The sequence below is a fragment of the Zootoca vivipara genome, chromosome 13, assembly GCF_963506605.1.
Source record: "Zootoca vivipara chromosome 13, rZooViv1.1, whole genome shotgun sequence".
Lineage (NCBI taxonomy): Eukaryota > Metazoa > Chordata > Lepidosauria > Squamata > Lacertidae > Zootoca > Zootoca vivipara.
Window position 1 is genome coordinate 24,527,956 of NC_083288.1, and position 17,865 is coordinate 24,545,820.

The following is a 17,865-nucleotide window of genomic DNA, read 5'->3' on the forward strand; positions in this document are numbered from 1 at the left end:
TCCCAAGACCAGTGAGTGCCTTTACTTGATCTCTCTCCCCCACCACCAACCTCTTTTTTTGGTGTTTGTGTGTTGTAGATGGGCTTCTCCGCCTGCCATGTGTCAAGGTACATGCTCAACAACTTTGGGGTCCCCCCCCTAAAAAAAGGTCAAGAACTCTTCCCTTGTAACCCTTTCCTAAAAAAAAAGCATGAAATTCCAAAAGAAAAATGTGCCCCCAGATTCCTTGAAAAAACTCTGGTAACCATATTCCTTGGGCCCTTGCCCCTCCATGCGGGACTGCTTTTTATTCTTCCTTGCCCCTTCCATTTCCGCCTTCCACTCCCCCAGTTGTTGCAAAAAAGAGAGGAGAAAATCCTTTTTTTTTCTTAAGGGAAGATGAATGGATGTTGAAAACTATACATGTGTTTTAAAAATACAAACAGGTATGTGCAAAAATTGTTCTTAATTGGCACATACAGGTGAAACCCAAAAAATTAGAATATTGTGGAAAAGTGCATTTATTTCAGTAACGCAATTTAAAAGGTGAAACCAATATATGAGATAGATGCATGAGATGCAAAGCAAGATATGTCAAGCCTTTATTTGTAATTGTAATTATTTGTCATTAGGCGGGTCAATTATAAATGGAATGTAATTAATGAAATGTAATAGCGATGTTTATTTTTGTATTATTGTAAACAATTGTTTTATTACTGTGGAATTTCCAAAAGAAAGCATTTGTAAAAATTAAAAGAAAAATAAAAAATAAAAAGGCGCATTACTGAAATAAATGCACTTTTCGACGATATTCCAATTTTCCGAGTTTCACCTGTAAACCCCAAAGTCTGCCAAGAACACAGGACCGAAGGATTTGTCACTTGTGCGTGGACAGTTGTTGGGTGCTTTTGCTTATGGGTTGCATCAATGCCCTTCTCTTCTCTCTTTGTAGTGCAACACTCATGCAAGAGTTCCTGGGCCTCCAGGTCCTAAGGTGAGTTATGAAGCCTATCAAGCGGCATGGCAGAGATGGGGGGGGGGGAAGCTGTGGCCTTCCAGATGTTCTTGGGCTCCAACTCCCTTCAGTCCCAGCCAGCAATGTCAGTGGTGGAGGGATGATGGGGGTTGTAACCTGATACCTGCAGGCAGGGGCGTACCCAGGATCAAAACTGGGGGGCAAGGGGTGGGGCCAAGGCACGGGAGGGGAGCGGCCACAAAGTGGGAACATGGGCGGGGCTACAGAGCCCAGGTGAAACTGACTCCGGTCTCACCTAGGCGCCGCGAAGCTTTTTGCAGACTTCAAAGTGTTCCTCTGTTGTCTGCCATTAGGAGCCTCACACTAAGATTGTCACAAAGCCTTTTTTTTAAAAAAAAGATGTCAGCTTAGAATTCCCCATCTTTTTTTAAAAAAAAATTGAATGACACCCATTATTAGAGAGGGTGCTTTCAAGACCCCCAAGAAAAGCTTTTAAGGCCTTGGAGAGATTTGACATCCTTCCTTCACCCTCTTCTCTCTCCCCTCTTCCTCCCCCTCCCGATAATCCAGCAATTCTGATCAGAATAATAATAATAATTAAAGCCACAGCAGAAGGGCAATGTGTCTTCTCTTGAAGGCACACATTTAACTCCTGGGTTTTCTGCCCCCCCCCACGCCCCACGCCTCTGTCTAGGACAGTTCTTCATTTTATTTAACAAGCTGGAACTCATGCTCAAGCACTGCGAAACCCAAAGTGCACTCTGATCCAGGAGTGTGCACGCGTGGATGTGTGTGTGCGCACACCGTGCCCTCCAGCTTCCCGCCGCGCTCTCTGGTTCCCCGCCGCGCTTGGCCTTGCCGGAGGGCGCGACGGGGAGCTGGAGGGAGGGCGTGGTGCGGTGGGGGGGGAACGCCAAATTCGCCCTCCGCCGGGCTGTGCTCTGCCTCTGCCCACCAGGCCCGCTGGCAGCGCCGCTCTCGCCCACGGCTGCGCCGCCCCTGCTTCTGGGGGCAGCTGCCCCCCTGCCCCACGCTGGGTACGCCCATGCCTGCAGGTTCCCCAGCCCTACTTGCAACTGGCATGCTTTCGAACTGCTAGGTTGACAAGGGCTGGGACACAGCAACAGGAGCTCACCTCGTCACATGGATTCGAACCACAAGAGGCTCAATGGTTTAGACCACAGCACCACCACCACCCCATCCCTGTCATACCAGCAGGCAGGGCATCCAATATCTCTGTGTGTGGGCAACCACTGCAAAGACAATGGCATGTAGTTAGGTTGTGGACTAGAGCTGACTTTGGATACCCTGGAAATTCTTTTACTTCCTCACTTTCACCGCCCCGCCCCCCAGTTACAAGGGGAAGAGTGGAGAGATGGGTGGTGGCCTGCCTCTCCTTGATGCCCCTTCTTCAGAAGGATGCGGTAGGAGCCCTCGCTTACTGAGCCTACCTCAAAGTTTTTATCATGAGCTGAAAGGATGGGAAAAGTGGGAAACCCAGGGAACTCATGACCGCAAATTCTATTCATCCTTGTTTGTAGCTGTGTTTATTTTTGCTCATATCCTCTCGTGATACGTGTCTCTTCCTCCAGGAAAAAAAAATCCTTTTGTTTGTCTCTTCAGCATTTATATTCCTGCCGTCTTATCTTCTCCCTGCTTCTCTGGTCTCTGCTTTGCCTTGTAATATCAAAAGCAGAGCGGGTGTGAGTCAGAGGTGAGGGACTCCAGGCTTAAATTTTTCTTTTAAAATAAATAAAAATTTAAAAAATGGTACTTACAAACTTTGGGTGTCTGTCCAGCTCTCTCTCCCTTTCCCTCCACCTTCCTCTGCTTCTGCCTTGCCTCTTGCGTATGTTCACATTAGTGCTTTAAAATGCAGCAAGGTTTGCTCCAATTCAGCGGTAAAATGGGAAAGTGCCGGGACAAATTTTGAAAAAAATTCCCTGCTCCTACATAGAGTTCTAAAGCACAGACCTGTGCCGGGAAAGTGCAGTGCAAAAGGAAGTATAGCTAAGCCCTTAGTTTCATGCCCGCAGGGGCCTTTCTAATCAGTTAATCATGGATTAATCCTGGAATTGCAGAGCTGGAAGGGACCCTGAGGGTCATCTAGTCGAACCCCCTGCAATGCAGGAATCTCAGCTAAAGCAGACATGCAAGGTGGCCATCCAACATCTGCTTAAAAACCTCCAAGGAATGAGAGTTCTCTCCTTGTGAAGAGCAGTATAAAATAGCCGATTGTAAGAACTTTTGGGTGTTTGACTACAAGGCCACAGACGTCCTGAGTTCATACTTTAAGGTGCGGAGAAGTTGCCTGCAACTTTAGATCTGCTTTGTTGGGTTGTGGCAAAAGCCTGTTTACTACTCCAGCCATGTATTCCCCTACAATCTTTTCAGAAGCAAAGAGCTGCAATGAAACGTAGGGGACAGAGGTAAAGGTAAAGAGACCCCTGACCGTTAGGTCCGGTCGCAGATGACTCTGGGGTTGCACGCTCATCTTGCTCTATAGGCTGAGGGAGCTGGCGTTTGTCCGCAGACAGCTTCCGGGTCATGTGGCCAGCATGACTAAGCTGCTTCTGGTGAACCAGAGCAGCGCACGGAAATGCTGTTTACCTTCCCGCTGTTTACCTATTTATCTACTTCCACTTTGACGTGCTTTCGAACTGCTAGGTGGGCAGGAGCTGGGACAAAGCAGCAGTTAATAACCCTGTTAGCCTCATCACACCCCCAACAGAATTAGCAGTGCAAGTTTGTACGCTGGGCAGGGGAAGCTGCTGCAAAGAAAGGCCTGTTTTGAACCTAGAGATTCTAAATGTGGGGTGATTTAGAGTCCTCCCGAACCATCAGCTTCAGGCAGCGCTGCCCACATGTTCATTGAAGTCTCCTTTGAGTCGGTGAACCACCCTGTTTTCTTCCCGAAATTGGGTGTGTGTGGGGGGGGAAGGACCATCCCCAGGAGTGTCGTTCTTTAGCTTGAGAGCTGCTGTTCCTGGTTATAACATAAGCTTATGAATAAGCTTGTCACTGTGTCCCTGGATGTACTTATAAGTGTGTCGTGGTGATTTGCAATTTGACCTCCCGTTTGGTTTCTTTTCTTCCCCCTTGCAGGGTGAAAAAGGAGAACCTGGAGAACGGGTACGTAGTTGTGCAAAGAGGGCCCACATCTTCAAAGCACTGTGATGGATTCTTCTTCCTCTTCTTCTTCTTCTTCTTCTTCTTCTTCTTCTTCTTCTTCTTCTTCTTCTTCTTCTTCTTCTTCTTCTTCTTCTTCTAACTTGTTCTAACGCCCTTCATTGTGTTTTCTTACCCAGGATTGCTGCAACTGCCCTCGAGCAACAGAAGCTGACTCTGACTCCTGGACACCTTTTACCTACCAAGAGGTACACTGAAAAATGTTTGCCCCCACCCTGCCATTTAGGATCGCTGAGTGCACAGGGCAGTGTTTCCTCCAAGGATCATCTAAGGGGAACCTTGTGCTGGTATCTGGTACAAGACTTTGCCTATAGAGGAACAAAAAACAAAAGCGGAAGCCCGTGTAGGGCGAAATGTATTTTAGTGGGCTTTCAGTGCTAGTCTGGATTGTCATGGGCCATATTGAAGGAGGCGTTTCCCCAGGATCTCCTCTTAGGGTGCACACAGGTTGTAGAAAAAACACCCCCCCAAAAAATCAACCAACAATTCTTGAACATGTCCCACTGCTTCTCCTCATCCCCAAGAGTTCCATCATATTGATACATGCATGTTCCAAAGCGATGCCAATATTAATCTTTAGGCATGGCTTAGAAAAAAAAATGTTGCCACCGTTACTGGCCTATTTATTTATTTACTATTTCATGTCGCAAGATTTATATGCCGGTTGACTGTAACGAAACCTCAAAGCGGTTTACAAAAAGAGCCAAAAGTGCAGTGTCAGGAGACTCTCTCAGCCTTTGCTAATGGTGGTTGGGTTCCAAAATATGGGTGTAAACATCCTGAATTTCTGCAGTCAATAGGAGAAGAGGCAGGGGTGTGTGAGGATTATGTATTAAGTAAAAATGACATGGGTGGGCAAGATGTGCCCGTGAACAATACCAGGATATTGAGTTGGCATCTTTTTCTTTTTCCTCCTCCTCCAGAATGGCAAAGGAGACCTTGAGATATATGGCTCAATTGCCAGCCGTGTAAGCCAGCCGTTTCATCTTCTCCAACAGACCTTGGTTTGGTTTTGGTTGTTGTTTTTTAATTGTATCTTGCCTTCAGAATGTGCCATCTTCTGGCCTTTTCCTTAAAAACAACAACAGAACAGAACAGATAAAAAGAAGCACTTTTGCCTAAATTGGGAGTAGGGAGCTTTTTTCAGTCTGAGGGCTGGCTTCCCTCGTGGCAGCTTTATGGGGTCCATGTGGTGGGTGTGGCCAGAGGCAAAAGTGGGTGGAGCAATGGATGTGACTCCTACCTTTGAACAGGAGGATACATTCCAGCCATGCAAAATCACAAGTTTCAGCACACACGCATGCAAACCATCCCTCCATCCAGGCCAGGCCAGGACGCTAGAGGCAAAACACAAAACACAAATTGCTGCCCCTCTCCCCTCTGCTGCTGCTTGCTTGCATGCTGATGTGCACCCACCATGCACCTGCCTGGCAGGCGCCCGCTGTCGCATGCACGCATGGACATGCGACGGCGAGTGTACAGTGGGGGGCGGGGGAGAAGATCATGAGCAGTGTGCTCATCGGAGGCCGGATCTGCTGCCCCATCCCAGCTACGGTATCTGCTTGCTGCCCTTAGGCTCATGAGTAGGCTGGTCCTGCTAGCAGGAGGAGTAATCACAGTTCAAGGCACAGTCCAGCCAGGCGAAAGCACCCAAGAAAGGCTTGGTGATGGGATGCAGGTAGAGAGCCCCAGAGGGCTCTGCATTCGACCCCTTGGCCCCAGTTTCCACCCACCCACCCACCTCCCCAGACTAAATGAGCATTGTATGGAACCAAAGATCCCAGGCCGACTTTCTTAGAGCACTGGAGTCCACCCGAGTCTTGCACAAGAAACAGTTGTGCAAGCAGGCAAGCTATTTGCCAGCCCATTCAGACGTAAAGCTGTGAAATGTAATGGTGTTTGCAAAGTTCAGCTTCAGAACGCAGATAACACCCAGTGTCTCTGTTCCCTTCCCTGCTTCTTCTAGGGTCCTCCAGGCCCCGCAGGAAATCCTGGCATGCCTGGGCCCCCAGGCCCTCCTGGACCACCAGGAGTTATTTACCTTAATGTAAGTGATCCTCATTCCCCACCCCACCCCCAAAAACCCACCTCAATGTTAGGGGAGATGGATCAGCCACATGAGAGAATGGGGAGGTTTCTGCGTTTCCTTCGACCTTGTAGAGCAGGCGTGTCCAACCAATAGATTGTGATCTACTGATCCTGGTAGATCACGGGACCCTTATCGATTGTGGGATTAGATAAAGTTTGCCAAATAAAAGTTTGCCAAATAACAAACTTTATTTGTTAATAAAGTTAACAAATAAAAGCTGAAGAACTCTGGGCAATCCTACCCCCAAAAAAGCTCAACAACTCTGGGCAATCCACCCACCCTACGCACGCTCCTCCTCCCTCCAATGACAATGGGTAGATCACTGCCAGTTTTTTTATACTGGGAGTAGATTCCAGTCTCTTGGGAGTTGGACGTGCCTGTGGTAGAGAAATATTTGAGGTGACTGAAAGAGTCAAAATGGCTTTAGGACTTTTCCTATGGGTTTCAGACATGTAGTTTATATATTTATATATGTGTTTGCTTGGTACATTTATGAAAGTGACTTACGAATTTAATCCGCTCCGAAGGCGCCTTCATAAGTCGAAAAATGCCATTGGAAATGTGATTTCCCATAGGAATGCATTGAAAACGGGAAAATTCGTAAGCAACCCTATCTAAAAATTCTTATAATACTTGCTTTGTGGGATTTTGTATCTAATACTGAAAGCTATCCCCCTTTCCTCTTTAACCTGTGTTTTTTCCTTCTCCCGCCTCCCATCTGTCTATTTCCAGAGGGTGATCCCTATCCCACCCAGGAGGCACTGCAAGCAACCGGTGAGTTGGCAGGGCCAAATGGCTGCTTTTTTGCTGCTCTCTAATACGTCTTGCAAAGACAAGTAGCGCCAGGCACCAGCAAAAGCATTGTTCAGCAATCCAAGACTCAGCTGCCTGAGAGGACAGGCCAAAGGAATATTTCCTGTGCGGAACAAACAGAAATGGTTGGTTCTGGTGTAGCAGCAGCCTTGGCTGAAATATTAGTAGTAGTAGTAATGGTGGTATTTATTGCATAATTGGCAAATACATTTCATTCATGAATTGCTCTTTAAAAAATAAAAAAGGGACTCAAAGCAGCTTGCAATAATTTAAAATACAAAGTACCATAAGGTGAACCACAACCAAAATTTACAAAAATGGTTGGGTACAACAGACGGTGTGTAAACAGGCAAGGCAGTGCTGGTCTGCAGACAAAATTGATGCTGCTGACCCCTGAACTTGGTAGAAGCTCATGTAAGATGTAACCCACATGTAAGATGCAGCCCTGTGGGTTAAGGGTCCCTTCCTCAGCAAGGAGGCTGATTTAAAAAACCTTTTGATTCCATTTTTCACTGAGTCCCACCCCAAACTGGGGGGCAAGGTGTTTTCTGCACACTCCATTTGTCTCTATAACTTGGCTAATGTGGTGCTCATCTCTGTGCTCTTTGTTTTCTTCCAGTTGAGCCAGGACCCATCTTTGGATTCAGGTGCGAGCCGTTTTCTCTCTGGCTAATAATGTGCGATTTCTCTTGTGTATCTGTTCTACTGCGGTTTGATGTGGCTTGCATATCTATCGGAGATGGCCAACCAGCAGCCACTTGAAGGGGGAGGATGTAGTCTGCAGAGGGTTTTTCTCTGTTGTTCCACCGGTTCTTTGCTAGATGCAGCCTGTGGATGACACAATATTAGCCTAGGACTTGCGTATATAGGCTTCTAGTAGACGTTTAGCCCTAGCCCAGTCCCTTCTTTACCACCTTTACAAGGGAAGAGAAACTGCATGCAATGTGGATTGTTTGGGTGTTTCCCACTGTCTTTTCTTTCCACCACTGGCAGCATATTGGTCTTGGAGTTGGAGCTGTGAGTGTGTTGCCAAGTCAGTCAGTAAGGAAGAATTGTTGTCTGCCAGCCATTCTAATTTAGAACCATTAATATGCAGCACTTCAGGATGTTGTTTACAGAATCTCCTCTTTTGGGGTGGGGGGGCAGTGGGCGGGGAGCTTTTTCTTGTACAGTTGACGGAATATTTGCTTCCTGCCACAAAGGGATGGATGGTGGCTGGTTAGATCATTCTGTCCTTTTTCTGCTGTGCAGATGATGGGCTGTCTTTGAAGGATTCTTCCAATGAAAACCAGTATGGGTTTAAGGTATGTCACCTTCATTCTTCTCCTTTCTGATACTCCCTCCAATAGTTAGTCCAGGGTAAAGAACTGAACAAGTACAGTACAGGCAGAGGGAACCAGGCAGAGGACCTTCTCAGTGGTGGCGCCCACCCTGTGAAACGCCCTCCCATCAGATGTCAAGGAAATAACTACTGTACCTGACTTTTAGAATACATCTGAAGGCAGCCCTGTTTAGAGAAGTTTTTAATCTTTGATGTTTTATTCTGTTTTTTTCTGTTGGGAGCCACCCAGAGTGGCTGGGGAAACCCAGCCAGATGGGTGGTGTATAAATTTATTATTATTATTATTATTATTATTATTATTATTATTATTATTATTATCCACCAGCAGCAGCTCCTCTACACATGAGATTTAGAAATTCACTTCAAATAATCTGGATTTCTTCACATCCTCAATGAAATCTCCTTCAGCTATCTCATTTCTCAGCTATCAGAGAAATGTTTTTCTCTGTCCTGAGACAACATGCTTCTTATCTGAAAGCCAGGGGTTGCAGGTGGAACAAAAGTTATAAATTCTGCTCAAACAATACACAGCTACTAAGTGTTAGGTTACTAGCTACTAGATTCTACAATTATAATCCAAGCGTCACTGAAGTGGCTCGGGAGTACCCCTTTCGTTAAGGTGAGTAGCAAAAACCAAACAATACATTTTGCTAATATAAACCTAAAACATCTGTAACTTATCAAAATGACAATAGTTGAACTGAAAATGTAAAGCATGGCATAAATCAGGGGTCCCCAAACTTCATACCTGCCAAGTTGCTGTCAGAGAAATAAGGGGCCGGGCCGGAAATAGCAGACCGGAAGTAGCGCTGCCGCCATTTTGGAACTGGGCGGAGCATGCTCAGAAGTGACTTTTGATGCTGCTTTGCCCAGTTCCAAAATGGCCGCCGCACCAGAATAAACCAGGGAAAAACAAAAAAATCCATTTTTTCAGCTAGGAACAGCTGGAAAATGGGGATTTCCCGGGGAAAACGGGAGACTTGGCAGCTATGCCAAACTTACCCAGCTTTGGGCCGGTTCCTCCGGCGCTGATCGCGCGGCGGGCCAGAGGGTGGGGGAACGCGCTCCCATATGCGCGCGCACTCACTTTTTCTGGTGCAGCATGGCGCCGGAAATGGCTTCTGCGTATGTGCAGACGTCATTTCCGGTGCACTTTCAGGTTGGCGCGGCACAAGAAATAGCTTGTGTGCGTGCATATGGGAGCGCGTTCCCTCGCCCTCCAGCCTGCGCACAAGCTGTTTCTGGCACCGTGCCGGAGATGGGCAACCGCACTGTGGCGTGCCAATAAGAGCGGGCGGTGGCGGGGGTTGTCGGGGGCCGCACAATTGGCTCGCGCGGGCTGCATCCGGCCCCCAGGCCTTAGTTTGTGGACCCCTGGCATAAATCATCCACCTGATAAAGTCTAGCCTTGTGCCAAATTTCAAAATAATCCACTGAAAATTGCCAACAATACAGTAAGTTAAAAAGTGCTGAAAATTGACACATTGACCCTTTTTACTCCAATTTTTATACAATCGTGTCATATATTTGTTTCCAATTTTGGTGGGAAGCTATGAAAGTAATTCAAGCTCCTTGAAGACATGTTTTCATTGGTTTCATGACGTTCTGAGGAGCACTTCAAATGTTATTATGGTTTTATTGCCCCATTAAGGCCTGTAATAGCCACTGTTGGTAAAATAATATGATGTGTGTGCCGTATAAATAGTGAAGCAATATTCATTGACCGTTCTTCAGTGTTTGCAGAGGGAGCCACCTAGCGAATAGGATGTGTAATGCCTGTTTTAGTTGTGGGAAGGACCAGGAGACACCAGCCTGTTAGGCTGTGGTCACATTTGGAAGCCTGATAAGTTATTGTGGGCACCGCACACATCCCCCAAGAACATGATGTGCACATTTCACAACACCCCCCCACACACACATACTGCTACCCCACATACCCCAGCACATCTTGAGATTAGAATATAGTCTATGATGCTACCGCCAAACTTTGTGAAGTGAGTATTTTCCCCTCGGTGACCCCCTCTTTATTACCATTTAATATCAGCAGCTCCCTCCGCTTTGTGGCCAGGGCTAAGCAAAGCCCTGAGTAATTGCATCTGTGATCTTTGGAAAGGCGGGTAATGCCTATATCTAGATGTATATCAGAGTCCAAAAACTGGTTATATACCCCAGCACATACACAGAAACACACACACCACAGACACTCCACCCAGGCATAGACAGTTCACTCACTGAAGGATTCCTGTAGCAATACGGCAAGGCTCAGGTATTTCATAAGGCCAAAACAATGTGGAGCATCTTTGTAGGTCCAGGCACTTCATTGAGGCCTGAGAGACCAAAGAAGAACGTGGGGACACGGATGGCAAATTTTAAGCGAGCCCAGCTTGTGGTGTGGCACAACTGATGTCGCAGCATTTTTCTTAAAGCATCGGCCTTAGCTTCCTGTTTCCTGGCTTTGTGGAGCTTGAGAGGCAGCACAAGATAGCCTTAACCGACAGGTTTCTTGATCGCTGAATTGCAAAGCCTTCCACCAGTTGAGGGTAAGTGTGCTTTTAATAAAGACACCTGCTCTTCTTTACTCTCCAGCACTCCACGTGGATCTTCAAGTCAAAAGAGCTGCTGTTCAAATCGGCCTCCTCCATTCCTGAAGGCAGCTTGGTTTACGTCAGTGAAGGGAATGAAGCTTTCTTCCGAACCCCCAAGGGATGGAGCAGGCTTCTGGTAGGAAAACATTGGGACACTAATGTGCATGACTCGCTCAATATCTGATACACAAGCATCTGGTTGGCCACTATATGAAACAGGAGAATGGCAGCCACTTACCAGGGATGGTGTTGTAGTGGGTTTATTGCATCAGCAGGAGGTAGGACTGCTCTACAATTCCCTGGACTGTTTAGACCCTTTGCCGTGATCCAAGAGGGCTGCTCAGCTACTCTCTTTATTTTTAAAAATCAGGATGATATTAAGTTATGCTTTTGTGGCTCGCTTGCTTGAGCTATCTGGGCAATGCTTGTCCTGATGGCATTTTTTTAAAAAAAAAACTTTTCGCACATGAGAACAAATGCTCTTTTTTTACACGTTTCGGTCCAGCCTTAAGTTATCCCTGTTACGTTTCTATTGTCTCTTGATCAGCTGGAGGATTCAGAGTCTTTACTGGTTGGAGATGACCCTTCGGTGTCTACAGAGAGAAATCAGGTGTGGACTTCTTCCAACTTCTAATGCTTTGCCATTGCCTGTTCAGCAGGTCTCCTGAGTTTTGCTCTGGCATAAGTTAAAGGGATGAAAGTGGGGAGCGCAAAGAAACCGAAAGCCCATAAAATATTACAGTATACCCATTCTGCACTCGCAGAAGAACATAGTTAACTGCTGGATAAAGTAATGATGAAACCTCTACACACCAACAACCCCTTACTCCAGCCTCAGCGGGTCTATTTAATTCTTCTCAACAACTGCCCCATCACAGCTACGGACAGGCAGAAAACTCTTACTGGGAATAGGCTGCATGTGGTTCTGCTGCTAGCACCTTCATCTCCTTCCTAGTTCTCTTGCACTCCGTGCATAGCTAGTAGGAGGGGCAGATGGTGTCTGGGGGTGGCTATACTCTGCTGCAGTTTATGTGCGCATGCATTCTAGGAGCTCGACACAGTATTTGAGTTTAAGCTGAGTCACATTAAATAATTGTTTTGTTTCACCATGTATCCTGTCTTCCTAGGTCCAAAACGACAAGAGCCAAGCAACCGTCCAGACTGTACCACCTAGCATCCCCCAGAGGATCCCTTCAGTAAGTTCAACAGGAGAGGAGTGTAAGGCAGACAAGCTGCTGGCACAACAGCTTGCCTTTTTCTTCTTGTTTTTGAGTGATTGTCTCAGACAAAGAATTTAGCAGCAGTGGGTGGGGAGGGACACGGGTGGCATTGTGGTCTAAACCGCTGAAATAATGAAGGATTAACATCAGAATGTATTAAGGGAATTATTGTAATATTTTGAAATGCAGTAGAAATATGAGATGATTAGGATTCCATCCGATCTCAAAGCATGGGAAGTCAGCTAAATAATAATAATAATTTATAATTAGGCATAACATTGGGATTTGTTTGATTATTGGATAATTTGTATAATTTGGAATATATAATTTGGTTTGATTGGAATTTTTTTAATAAATATTAAAAAAAAAACAACCACTGAGCATCTTGGGCTTGCCAATCAGAAGGTCGACGGTTCAGATCCCCACTACGGGGTGAGCTCCCGTTGCTCTGTCCCAGCTCCTGCCAACCTAGCAGTTTGAAAGCATACCAGTGCAAGTACAGTGGTAGCTTTGTTCTTGAACTTTATCTGTTCCGAAGTCCGTTCGACTCCCAAAACCATTTGCAAACCAAGGCGTGGCTTCTCATTGGCTGCAGGAGCTTCCTGCACTCAATCGGCAGCTGCGTTGGACGTTCGGCTTCTGAAAAACGTTCACAAACCGGAACACTCACTTCCAGGTTTGTGGCATTTGGCAGCTGATTTGTTTAGGGCCAAGCCGTTCAACTACCAAGGTGCCACTGTAGATATATAGGTACTGCTGTGGCGGGAAGGTAAACAGTGTTTCCATGTGCTCTGGTTTCCGTCATGGTGTTCTGTTGCGCCAGAAGCAATTTAGTCATGCTGGCCACATGACCCGGAAAGCTGTCTGTGGACAAATGCCAGCTCCCTCGGCCTGAAAAGCGAGATGAGCGCCGCAACCCCATAGTTGCCTTTGACTGGTCTTAACTGTCCAGGGGTCCTTTACCTTTACCTTTTTTGGTAGACCTTGCTGTAGCAATCTCTTCGTTCTGGAGGCCCCCTTGAAGATATGATGCAAAACCTGGCAAGGCCATAACAAGAACCTGACTGGTTGATTGACGCCGCTCCTCTGGTTGATCTACTCCACCCTGTTGTCCTCCTTAGGTGTCAGGTGTTTAACTAAAATCCCTTAATTTTTCTAGCTCCGCCTAGCGGCCCTCAACATCCCCCTGACCGGTGGCATGAATGGGATTGGTGGCGTTGACCTGCGGTGCTATCGGCAATCACAGGAGGCGAAGCTGCGTGGAACTTTCCGGGCTTTCCTGTCATCACCCACTCAAAGCCTAGTCTCCATCGTGAAGAGAACTGACAGGAGCCTGCCTATTGTCAACCTTAAGGCTAGTAGCAACATCCTGTTGAATTCTTAATTTGATGCAGACATCTTTTCTGGGGAGAGCACTGGTACCTGGTAAAAAAGGCATGTGGTGCTTGCTTAGCAACTGCCCAACTAATTCTTATGGATAAGTGATGATGTTTTTGGGAAGGGCAGGATTCTTGTGCCTTCCGCTGCTGTGGCTGAGGCACTCTGGTTGTAGAATAATGTTGTGGGGCCTGCAGCCTCTGTTGACTCTTTTCTAGCTTGAAAAGCATTCTTTCTGTTGCAGGGCCAGCTGCTGGCAAAGAGTTGGAATTCGCTCTTCAGTAGTGCTGCTCGTTTCAATTCCCCAAAGTTCCCCATCTACACCTTCAGTGGGCGCAATGTCATGACGGATCCTATGTGGTGAGTATCATGTGGGGAGAGAAAGTATCTGTATATGTGATCGTATGGGATGGAAAGCAGGGCATCCCAAACTATATTCACCAGTTCCCCTATAAATGGGACTGTACCTAATTGGGGAATATCTGGGTAGGGAATATTCAGGAGGCCCAGAAAGGGTAATGAGGTCAACTTTGTCAAACATGTTAAATTTCTGGGGAAGGTTTATTAAGCACACAGGTGAGGAGTTCAGAACCTGCATTTGCCTATTACGTACCTCCCCTGCTCCACAGCTTGTCTCTCCATGTGCTTTTCTTCTCCACTTACCATGAGTAATGGAAGGAACCATGACTATGGACTCAGCTACACAGCTGCAAATAAAACGTTTTCAGTGTGCTGCAAAGTGCAATTCACAAATGTGACACTAGATGGCGACTGTGAACTATGGCAAATATTTTTCAAAACTTTTTTTTTTTAAAAAAAAAAGCATTTTCACAGCATTTCTTAACGTGTGTGTAGAGTCTACCTATCTATGAAAAACACCTGGGCAGAGGAACTGCTGGGAGGTGTAAATGGAATCTGCAGGAAACACTAGGGTGTGCTTCCCTTTTGCTGTTAAATTCAGATCCAACCTCTTTCTATGCTATTGGTATGATAGTTCAACATTTAAGCACATGCAACCACGGCCATTGTGGCTAGTTTGGCCCTTGGGAATAATGGATTGAGACAAGACCGGATGGGTGCTTTTTTGTGCCATGCAGTTGACGTCAGCTATCCACTTTTGTATGTCCCTGCTGTTTGTATGTTCAGGAGACAGAAGGCAGTCTGGCATGGTGTCAAACAACTGGGAGGCCACCAGGCCGAAAATCAAGACTGTCAGGAGTGGCGAACAGCCTCCAGCCAGTCCAAAGGCCTTGCCTCACCTCCAGCCGGAGGCAAGTTCCTCACAGCGGACGCACATAGCTGCTCAGACTCCCTGGTTGTTCTATGCGTGGAAAATGCCTTCTGAGATGAGCGCAGCTTCAGATCAGCAAGGAACAGCAGAAGGAGCCAGTTGCTACAAAGGCTGGATCAGGATGAATGAAATAAGCCTTTGACCCTTAAGACACATGAGGTGGAAAATGCAGGTACCCATCTTTCCACCCCAGCTGGGAAAGAATGTTTGAGAGGAAAGAAAGCTATGCATCGCCTGCACCTCAGCAAGCTGTCATGTGTGCTGATGTGTAGAATCAGCACCTCACGCAGGCAGGTGCAAATGGGGCTTCTGCTTTGTTACAATGTGTGTACCTGGACTTACGTAAATGTGCACCATCAGCACTCATGTACAGTATGCTCATATACACACTGCAGAGACGTTTAGGAACTTTTGCTGGAGTTACAACGTGTGCTTGTTATGGATGTGTGTTAACCCTTAATCTTATGCCCACAAGAAGCTCCTGCATGAAGAAACAAAGAAAGCTTGGTTTATTATACACGGTGTGACCAGAAAGTTTGGTGAATGGTCACAGAAATCAGACAGCGAGAAATATTTGAACATACATACCTTACAGGCCTTCAAAGTAGGCCCCCTCTCTGAGACAATGCACCATTAACAACATTAGTAGAACTGTTGGAAACTTCTGGAGACGTCCTCTTTTCAGTTCCCTCGTCCCAGCAGCTTGGACGTGTAATTTCCTCCCTACAATCCTATTTCCTCTCACCTTCAACTTTTGAATCTATTCTCTGTTTCCTCACTCCTGTTTTAAGTCATTTTACTGACTGTACATTTGTTTACAATATATAAAAGGAGGTTAATTTATGTTAGCACAATATATTTTTCAACGATTTTTTTTAAAGGATAGCTTAGTTGGTTAGAGGGGGGTTTAATTCCATCCATCTTTTGACATGTTTTTTCACACTGTAATAAGTCTCCATGATGGAGAAGGTCCGGTGTGAAATAAAAATTGTTCGTTTGTCATTCTCTTTTGCTTCTGTGCCATGTCTTTTTAACTGTCAGCATCCAACTACTTGTGGACTTTTATAGCGCACCATTAACAAAGTTAATGCATAACACAACCATAAAACAGCATAAAAATACTGTTCAATGGAGTCTCACAGGGGAGTCTCTCCTGGGGATTTGTGGTAGCCCAGAGCTTATTGAGGGGTGTGCATACCTCTTATTCTTTTAGAAGAATATTGGCATGATGGAGCCATGCTTGACAGTGGGCTTGTCCACACTTGCCTTGGGAAAACCCACTCTTTACTGCTGAATCAGAACACACATCAATTGGGCTTTCCGTGCATTCAGTGATAAAGAGTGAGTTTTCCCAAGGGAAAGTGGTGGGGCAAACAGAAAACCACTTGGTCTTGGCTTTCTAGGCGTGAGACAAGCTAAGTGTGGACAAGTCCAGTGTCTTACACCAAAAGGAACGAAATATTGGGCAAGACACAAATCTCCTAGAGCAGTGGTCTTGAACTGGTGGGTCAGGAGGACCCACTATTAGGTTATGGGCTGATCTAAGGTGGGTCACAAAAGCAGTGCTACCGTCATGCAAATGTATGGCCAAAAAAAGCTGTAAGAAATGGGTCCCCAAATGCATGTTTGGCTTGAAGGGGGGTCCTGAATTCAAACAGGTTGAAGGCAACTTAGAGGACGCTTTCCTGGAGATATGCATGTGTGTATCATTTGTGAAGACCTAAAGCTTAGCATACCCAGAGTTACTCTTTTTGGTCACCACACATTAATGAGCGTTTCCAAAACAAAAACTACAGTGGTTTTGAATGGAGAGGATTCCTTTGTTGAAGTCAACAGGGCAGCTTCCCAGTCACCAAGACAAATCATACAAAGCAAATTTTGGGGTGCACCTTTAGTTTCCTACCAAGTTTAACAATGAGGCTGCTTCAAACTTTACTGGTGAATAAGGAGTTGGGGAAAACAGTAACTGGCTTCAGAATGGCATGAAAACGTCCATCATGACATAAGACACGATGATGGTGGGGATGATTTACCTTAAGATTATATGTATGGTGTTCAGCAAGTTAGGCCAAAAGGCAATAACAGAGGCCAGGGCCGACCCACCCATGAGGCAAAGTGAGGCGACGGCCTCAGGCAGCAGGATCCACAGGGGCACCAGATCCAGCCTCCAAGAAATGAATCACCCACTGCTGCTGTGGTGCACTCATTGGAAGCCAATTTGCTCCCCCTCCATGCCGCCTCTACAGTTCCCTTTTGGACAATAGGAGGCACAGCTCGTCTCCTCCCTCCATTTTCCGCCTTCCCCCCTTCTTCCCCTGAGGTGGGGGGGGCACCATTTTGTGGCTCGCCTCAGGTAACTGTGGCCCAAGCATAGCTGTCAAGTTTTCCCTTTTCTCGCGAGGAAGCCTATTCAGCATAAAGGAATTTCCCTTAAAAAAGAGAGAAGTTGACAGCTATGAGCCCAAGTCAGATAAGGTTCCATGTCCACTACGCCACACTGACTTTAAATGCATGAGGGAGAAAGGGGGGAAATCATTGCACTGTTACATGCTGAGTGCCAGCAAACATCTAACAAACCATTAACGAAGAAGAACGATAACTTTTAACAAGAGCCTACAAAACATAACGTGCAATTCAATCCATCGCGCTGGCGTCGGGCACGTTGGCCCAGCACCACGCCCGTCAACGCCATTCCTCACGTCTATTGGTGGAACTGAGCGGTGCGCCCGCCCTCGCTTTTAAATCTGGGAGATAACAGTTTATGCTTTTGACGAGCGGTGTGGTGTTTTTCGGGTGTTTTTTTCTTCTTTTGTTTGAACGCTCAGACTTTCGTTCGGATTGGCTGCGCGAACTTTCCTTCCCCGCCTCCGTAATACGTATTTCCCTGTGTCGAATGGCGATTGGCCCGGCAGGTAGAGCAGGCTGGCGGGGATTGGTCGCGGCCGTTTGAGCGGGCTGAGGCAAAGCTTTTCGAAAGCGCTCTCTCTCTCTATGTGAAGCGTTT

The 17,865-nt window shown here is 46.5% G+C and overlaps 1 protein-coding gene across 6 annotated transcripts in view; it reads left to right on the forward strand.

Moving 5' to 3' along the window:
* LOC118094852 (collagen alpha-1(XV) chain) overlaps positions 1-15,991 on the forward strand; it is a 49,866-nt gene extending 33,875 nt beyond the window's left edge. For 3 of the 6 annotated variants that reach the window (XM_060281486.1, XM_060281487.1, XM_060281488.1), the window contains 14 exons: positions 932-973; positions 4,061-4,087; positions 4,264-4,332; positions 5,068-5,112; positions 6,111-6,191; positions 6,966-7,007; positions 7,666-7,693; positions 8,298-8,350; positions 10,975-11,109; positions 11,521-11,583; positions 12,101-12,169; positions 13,353-13,547; positions 13,815-13,930; positions 14,717-15,991. In XM_060281486.1, coding sequence (XP_060137469.1) covers positions 932-973; positions 4,061-4,087; positions 4,264-4,332; positions 5,068-5,112; positions 6,111-6,191; positions 6,966-7,007; positions 7,666-7,693; positions 8,298-8,350; positions 10,975-11,109; positions 11,521-11,583; positions 12,101-12,169; positions 13,353-13,547; positions 13,815-13,930; positions 14,717-14,915 — 1,164 coding nt within the window. In that variant the 3' untranslated portion in view covers positions 14,916-15,991. The remainder of the gene's footprint in view (positions 1-931; positions 974-4,060; positions 4,088-4,263; positions 4,333-5,067; positions 5,113-6,110; positions 6,192-6,965; positions 7,008-7,665; positions 7,694-8,297; positions 8,351-10,974; positions 11,110-11,520; positions 11,584-12,100; positions 12,170-13,352; positions 13,548-13,814; positions 13,931-14,716) is intronic. The other 3 variants (XM_060281485.1, XM_060281484.1, XM_035135559.2) reach the window with 3 other exon arrangements.
* Positions 15,992-17,865: the final 1,874 nt, after the last annotated feature.